The sequence below is a fragment of the Terrapene carolina genome, unplaced genomic scaffold, assembly GCF_002925995.2.
Source record: "Terrapene carolina triunguis isolate 2854851 unplaced genomic scaffold, T_m_triunguis-2.0 Scaffold33274, whole genome shotgun sequence".
Classification (NCBI taxonomy): Eukaryota; Metazoa; Chordata; order Testudines; family Emydidae; genus Terrapene; species Terrapene triunguis.
In genome coordinates, this window is record NW_020697625.1 from 8,858 (window position 1) to 16,403 (window position 7,546).

Consider the following 7,546-nt stretch of genomic DNA (forward strand, 5'->3'; position numbering starts at 1 on the left):
GGGAGGGCGGCTGGCTGGGACGAGGGCAGAGCCAGCCCTGGTGTGACAGGCCCGTCGCCGAGGAAGGGCGGCTGGCTGGGACGAGGGCAGAGCCAGGCCCACATTTACTTTCTGAGCCCAAGTTGCGAACAGCCTCTGTTAGGATCCCCAAAGCTGCTCAAGCTGCACTGGCCGGGAAGTGGTGTGGAGGGGGGGGGATACTGGGAGATTCCTGCCCCCGCAGGTGGAAGCTGCATGGTACGTGTCTGGATGGCTCCTGTTGAACAGCTCCTCACCACCTCTATCCATCTCCCTTTGTTACTTCCAGGCATTGTCCCCATTTTCTGGGAGTCGCTCTGTGTTTATTCCTCCCAGGTTCAATGTATGAATGAACATGGCCCCTCGAGTGAGTCAGAGGGGGTGCTGATGTTGTGGCGCACCCCTGCCACCTTTCCCTAGACAGAGCATCCTGCCCATTCCCCCTATTGCTCCCAATCGAACCCTTGTGACTCCCTGGGGAGCTGGCCTCTGTGATCACCCAGAGTGCCCAGCGGGGAGCAGGGGTTGAGCCTCCAAGTGAGCTCTGGCTGCTGTTGGAGAAAGTGAGATTAGATAAAGTCATCTCAGGCCCAGAGGGCAGTGTCTGTCCATGCACTCTCCGTCCTTCCCCTGCCAGGCTTTGGAGCCGCTATGCTGTGCTCTCCCGTGCCCTTTGCCCGCTGCCTGTGGGCTGAGGAGGAAGCTGACCTTGGGATCAGGCTGACTGGCAGCATTCCTGGGTTTCTGTACTGGTCTTTGTGTAAAGCACGTGGAGCCTGTGAGACCCCAGGGGATAACAGAGGCGCTTTGTCTGCCTGTAGCAGGAGCTGGGCCATGGGCTGCCTGCCCAGCTCCATCGTCCCTTCTTAATGAGTTCCTGGGACTGCTGTGTCATTCCTCCCTTCTGCACCTGCATCTCCCTCTGCAGGGGACAGGCGGGCCAGAGGCTGCCCCCGAGCTGTGGCTGTAGTGCCCCCGGGCTGTGGCAGTAGCCCGCCTGGGCTGTGGCAGTAGCGCCCCCGGGCTGTGGCTGTAGCCCGCCTGGGCTGTGGCAGTAGCCCCCCGGGCTGTGGCAGTAGCCCCTGGTCTGTGGCCAGAGAGGCCCTAGCGACAGGGACACTGCGTTCCAGCCACTGGAGGCAGCAGAACAATTCCGTTTTACATCTGGGAGCCAGAGCAGCTGCACCACCGCTGCTGCCATGTGCAGGAAAAGGAGCCGGAGGCTGGCTGGGAATGCACAAGCTTCCTGTATTGCTTGGCCGGCTGCATCCTTCCCCTGGCCTGAACGTGACCTGCGAGCTCCCCCATCCCCTCTCACCCGCTCTCTCTGCATGCTAGCCAGACGCTGTGAGCCTGAAGGCCTGGCTGGACTCGGCCCGAGCTAGTGCCTGTCGCTATGCTTTCTCATCCTCCATGTGTGTGCCTTGCAGGTGAACCAGGGGAACATGCCTGGGATCCAGAGCACCTTCCTGGCCATGGACACGGAGGAGGGCGTAGAGGTGGTGTGGAATGAGCTGCACTTCACAGACAAGAAGGCCTTCAAGGCCCACGAGGTGAGTGGCTCCTTCCTGCTCCCATGCCCTGTGGGGACACAGCTGGCTGGAAAAGCTCCCTCCTCCACTCACCAGTTCCCTAAAACCCCAGACCTGCAGCTCCCTGCTGGCCTACAGCTCAGGTTCCGTCTGCCTGTACATTCTCCTTGAAATGTTGCTCATCTCCTCCCCCTAAAGGCAGCCCCCCTGCCCCCCGTAACATCAGAGATCACTCCCCCATGCCTCCTGCATGCTCAGAGACAGTTCTCCTGTCGCTCCTCCCCTTATCCCTTGCAGACGGCCCCACAGTACCCCGTGCACCCTCAGACTGCACCCCTGTAGCTCACTCCCCATCATGGCCTCTGACCCACCCCCGACATGCCAGCTGATGCCCCCCTTGCTCACCTTGCCCTCTGCCCACAGGAGAAGATCAATACCATGTTTGAGCAGCTGGTGGTTGTGGATCATCCCAATATTGTGAAGTTGCATAAATACTGGCTGGATGTGAAGGACTCCAAGGCCCGGGTAAGGGGGTGCCAGGACACCGGGACAGGGGAGGTGCCCCAGGGCGGGGATGCCAGTGCCTACCAGAAGGGGATCCTGACGCAGGTGCTTCTCCTCCTCCCCCTTCCCAGAGGTGCACAGAAATCCAGTTCTGGTTCTTGCTCTCTTCCCTGGGCAGTGCTGCGCCAAGGGGTGCAGCTTTTAAGCCCTGTGTCAGATAGAGGCCCTGGGTGCCTAATATTGGTGCAGACCCAGGAGACCCCAGCTGGGCTGTTCTGACTCCCTGGGGCAGTGGCTGAGCTGACACCTCCCTCCCCCTCCACCAGGTGATCTTCATCACAGAATACGTGTCCTCGGGGAGCCTGAAACAGTTCCTGAAGAAAACCAAGAAAAACCACAAGGCCATGAATGCTCGGGTAGGATTCCTCACCCTGTCTGGGAGGGTCTGTAATGGGCGGGTAGCTTAGCGCCCCAGGCCCCTGAAGCGAAGACCCTCTCTGTGGAACAGGCATCAGGTACAGATGGGCATGTAGGGAGAAGCTGTGAGCAGCACAAACCCTCTGCTTGCTGCTGGGGGTGGCGGCTTGATCAGAATTGGGGACTAAGAGCAGAGCTTCCCTAGGGGTGTCTGGGGATAGGAACATCCAGGGGTCCCTAAGCACAGCCTGTGGCTCTCATCAGTGTGAAGTCTTTGGACCGAGGGCCGGGTGCATTACCGTCCAACCTGAGCAAGATCTAACCATAAAAGCCAGGACTCTGACAACGCACTGCTAACTCTGGCACCTCCTAGAGCAGAACTCAGCAACCCCAGAGTCATGCTGTAGGGTGGGGACTCTTGATCAGGAGCCTTCCCATGGAGAAACAACAAGGAGTCCTTGTGGCACCTTAGAGACTAACAAATTTATTCGGGCATAAGCTTTCGTGGGCTGGAACCCACTTCATCAGATGCATGAAGTGGAAAACACAGGAGCAGGTATAAATACATGAAAGGATGGGAGTTGCCTTACCAAATGTGAGGTCAGTCTAACGAGACAATTCACTTAACAGCAGGATACCAAGGGAGGAAAGATAACTTAAACATTAAAAAACCAGTAGAACACTTCAGTCTCCCTGGACACTCAATAACAGACTTAAAAGTGGCAATTCTTCAACAAAAAAACTTCAAAAACAGACTCCAACGTGAAACTGCAGAACTGGAATTAATTTGCAAACTGGACACCATCAGATTAGGCCTGAATAAAGACTGGGAGTGGTTGGGTCATTACAAAACCTAAACCTATTTTCCCCAATACTAATTTCCCCCTACTGTTACTCACACCTTCTTGTCAACTGTCTGAAATGGGCCACTCTGTATGGGGAGACTTTGGCAAACCAGTAAAGTGCCTAAAACCTCTATGGCTTATTGTTAAAAACCAGCCTAGTCAGCAGGCTGTAAATTGGCCATTCAGCAAACTCAGCTTGACCAAGGCAAGAGGGGAGGGGGTTTTGGGGTGCCATGGAAGGGACAGCTTGACCCCGCGTCCTTCCTGATAAGAATTGTGTTGAAGTTGCTGATACATGCATTTTAAAAGAGCAGGAATGTCTATTGGGGTCTCAGAGCTGCAGACTCTGGAAAAACCCACACCTGGTTAATCAATAATCAGAAGGAACCTCTTGCTTGAAACTGCCTACTTAACAAGGTTTCTTTAAGGGACATGTCATTCTATTACTAATGTATAAATAAGGGGACTCGTTTGGGGACTGGGCTCTCCCTCTGGATGCATCTTGTGTTCCCCACCGGCAGACGGGCTGCCACTGTGCCACTCAAGAGCCACACTCAGCTTCGGTAATTATCGAGGGTTGGGGGTGTTTTACTAACCTGTTGCGGACGTGTGTAAGTGCTTGAGACTAGTAAAGTTTAGCTTTAAGTGAAAGCACTCTTGTGTTGTCCTGTTTGTGCCAGCCATTTATCGGTCGGACGGCCGTGTCTCCCCTGATTTATTTCCTGACACCTCCTCGCACAGAGTAAAAGTGACCAAGAGCTTTGGGTTGAAAGACCCCCGAGTAACAACTCTCATTACCACTTCAAAAGTTATCTTTCCTCCCTTGGTATCCTGCTGTTAAGTGAATTGTCTTGTTAGACTGACCTCACACTTGGTAAAGCAACCCCCATCCTTTCATGTATTTATATCTGCTCCTGTGTTTTCCACTTCATGCATCTGATGAAGTGGGTTCTAGCCCACGAAAACTTATGCCCGAATAAATTTGTTAGTCTCTAAGGTGCCACAAGGACTCCTTGTTGTTTTTGCTGATACAGAATAACACTGCTACCACTCTGAAACCTGTTCCCATGGAGACCAGCATTATACTTCAGGAGAGGGAAGAGGCCACCCCCAATCCTTCAAATCTGAACAATGGGCTTGTGGTTATGGCCTTGGCCTGGGACACAGATGCCCTGGGTTCTCTTTCCCTTTGTGACAATAACTTGTTGTATGAGCATGGGCAAGTCTCTTATCTCTGTGCCTCAGTTCCTGACCTGTGACATGGGGGTAATACCTCCCTAGTGGTGAGGATAAATCCACTGGGATCTGTGATGCTCCGGTGATGGGGCCAAAGAAGAACCAAGTCACGTGGGTTTTAAGCCACTTGTTTTCTCTGAGTGCTGTCCCAGAGCCCCAGTTCCTCCGGTTAAGAATCACGGACTGCTAGGTTCTCAGCCTAGCTAGTATTTTTTCAGATAGCTGCTGCAGGGGAGAGTAATATGGCCCATCTGTGTGCTCTGGCCTCCTGCTTGATACAGGCCTTCTCCAAAGGGACCATGTCTGGGACCCTGCTGCTAGCGAGTGGTCCCTCCCTGGGGGAGAAGGGGCACGGGGGCCTGGCGCAGAGGATGTTCACACAAAGCCCAGATTGTAGGGAGTGACCCTGCTCTGCTGTCTGGGGACTAGACAGGCTCTGATGGGGCTTCCCTATCTGACGGGGCGCTCTGATCTCTCCTCTAGGCCTGGAAGCGCTGGTGCACACAGATCCTCTCTGCTCTCAGGTGAGCCTCCCCTCCACCTCTGTGTTGCCTGGCTTGCCACGTCGTGCCCAGCAGGCTGGTAACACTTCAGGGGGGCTCTGATCTTCCCACAGCTTCCTGCATTCCTGCGATCCGCCCATCATCCACGGCAACCTGACGAGTGACACTGTCTTCATCCAGCACAACGGCCTCATAAAGATCGGCTCAGGTACTGGGCAGAGGGCCCCTTCCCACCTCTGCTGCCAGGGTGCATGGTCCGTGTGGAGAGACTTCCCCCAGCTAAGAGATGTGAACTCAGGGGGTTGAGTGAGTGGCTCTGGTGCACGTCTGCCCCCATGGCTACTTCACCCCTCTGGCCTCTTGCCAGACTCCCTAGTCCAGGGCAGGCCCCAGGGCTTACTCTCCCTGGACTTCCTCCTGGTACCTGACCAGCTCCTGTTCTTCCTAGCGAGTGCCTGTAGGACCCTTCTCTGCAGCCTCCTCCTTTCTCTGCCCCCCCTTCCCAGCCAGCGAAACAGACTTGCTGGGTGGTCACTAGCTGCCACCAACTCCAGTTACTAAACACCTAGCTGTTTGTATTCTCTCATTCTGCCCCTTTCTAATGCTACCCCCCATTTCCTGATATTTGTACTTAATAACCTCATGTAACTTCTTTCCGTAAGCCATTGACATTTCTCAAAAAGCTTTTCCTTTTCTTTCTCAAAGCCCTGGCGTACCATAACAGGTGATCAGCTGTTTCCTCTCCTTTCCCACGCTCCCATAGTCCATCTTTGTGTTTCATGTATTCGAAAAAGATTTTTGTTTAAACCAGAATGCCCAGTTAGTGCCCTAAACAAAATTACTTCATTTTTCCTGCTCAGACCCTGAGGCGTGTTGTTATCCTCAACTCTAGGGCACAACGCAGAAAGTCTTATGCCTTTTTTTCCCATTGATCCAAATTTTTGGCCATTCCTCTTTTAAATTTTCCTGTACTAAGTTTTCAAATTCCTGTTTATTCAAGGATATTTCCGTGGCAATCCTTCCATTTTTTTACCACATTTGTAGCTCTTTTGTCTGCCATTTCATCCCGTTACCTCGACATGCACGGGGATCCCGGCTAGTGCTACATGGTGCATGTCATTTCATTGATTAAATCACTTCTACATACGGAGGCACCCTTTTTATTCCCTGAGGTTTGATACTTCTTCAGAAAAAATGGCTGCTGCTGCTGCTGGATGTACAAATTAACGCTGGCATTATTGCTACTAGTCCCGCTGTCATGGCAGCTATAAAATCAGATATTCTTTTCTATATACTAATTCCTGATTCTGGTGCACAATCTGCTGTCTCTACTCCTCCTGCTTTTTTTGAGGTGGAGGGGATGATCCATCTGCATATATGGAGCAAGAACATAAGAATAGCCGTAGTGAGTCAGACAAATGCCATATAGCCCAGTATCTTCTCTTTTGACAGTGGCCAGTGTCAGATGCTTCAGAGGGAGTGAACAGAACAATTTATCAAGTGATCCGTTCCCTGTGGTACAGTCCCAACTTCTGGCAGTCAGAGATTTAGGGACCCCAGAGCATGGGGTTGCATCCCTGCCCATCTTGGCTAATAGCCATTGATGGACCCATCCTCCATGAACTTATCTAATTCTCTTTTGAACCCAGTTATACTTTTGGCCTTCGCAACATCCCCTGGCAGCGAGTTCCACAGCTTGACTGTGTGGTGTGTGAAGAAATACTTTTTTGTTTGTTTTAAACCAGCTGCCTATTAATTTCACTGGGTGACCCTAGGTTCTTGTGTTATGTGAAGGGTAAATAACACTTCCTTGTTCACTTTCTTCATATACTGTTTATGATTTTATAGACCTCAGTTGTATCCCATTGGCTGGTAGGGGAATCTGGGCCCACCCACAGCTCCAGGTTCTAGCCCTGGGACTCTTTGACTAGCAGTCCAGGCCTGCTCAGTCTCAGTCCTTGTTGCTGTTTCCCTGAGCTCCTTCCTACCCCACCTCTCTATCTCCTGGTCTATCTCGGGGCTTGCCATTGCAGCTTCTCTTGCTCCCTGTGGCTACTTCGCCTCTCTCGGCCTCTTGCCAGATTCTCTAGTCCAGTGTTTCTCGTCTTTTTGTGCTGGCGACCCCCTGTGGACTTTAAAAAAATCATCACTCTCTACTAGAAAAAATTGCAACCCCCTACCTTAAGCTTGGGGCTTCGGGCTTCAGCCCTGTGGGGCGTGGGGCTGAAACATATAAATTAGCTTTGCAGGGCCCCCTGTGGCATGGGGCCCCTGTGGCATGGGGCCCCAGGCAATTGCCCTGCTTCCTAGCCCCTAATGCCAGCCCTGCTTGCGACCCCCTCCTCCCCCAAGCCTGTCCCGTGGCCCCCAGGCTCCCCGGTGGAGAAACACTGCTCTAGTCCAAGGCATGAGGCCAGGGCTAACTCTCCCCTGGACTTCCTCCTTGTCCCTGACCAACTCCCTTTCTGCAGCTGCCTCCTGCTCCCACATC

At 53.1% G+C, this 7,546-nt stretch overlaps 1 protein-coding gene across 1 annotated transcript in view; it reads left to right on the forward strand.

The window, feature by feature from the left end:
• Nucleotides 1-6,513, forward strand: part of LOC112111634 (nuclear receptor-binding protein 2-like) — a 14,519-nt gene extending 8,006 nt beyond the window's left edge. Inside the window, exons 2-6 of the mRNA XM_026663313.2 lie at nt 1,449-1,571; nt 1,974-2,075; nt 2,381-2,470; nt 5,036-5,076; nt 5,169-6,513. Coding sequence (XP_026519098.2) covers nt 1,449-1,571; nt 1,974-2,075; nt 2,381-2,470; nt 5,036-5,076; nt 5,169-5,361 — 549 coding nt within the window. The 3' untranslated portion in view covers nt 5,362-6,513. The remainder of the gene's footprint in view (nt 1-1,448; nt 1,572-1,973; nt 2,076-2,380; nt 2,471-5,035; nt 5,077-5,168) is intronic.
• Nucleotides 6,514-7,546: the final 1,033 nt, after the last annotated feature.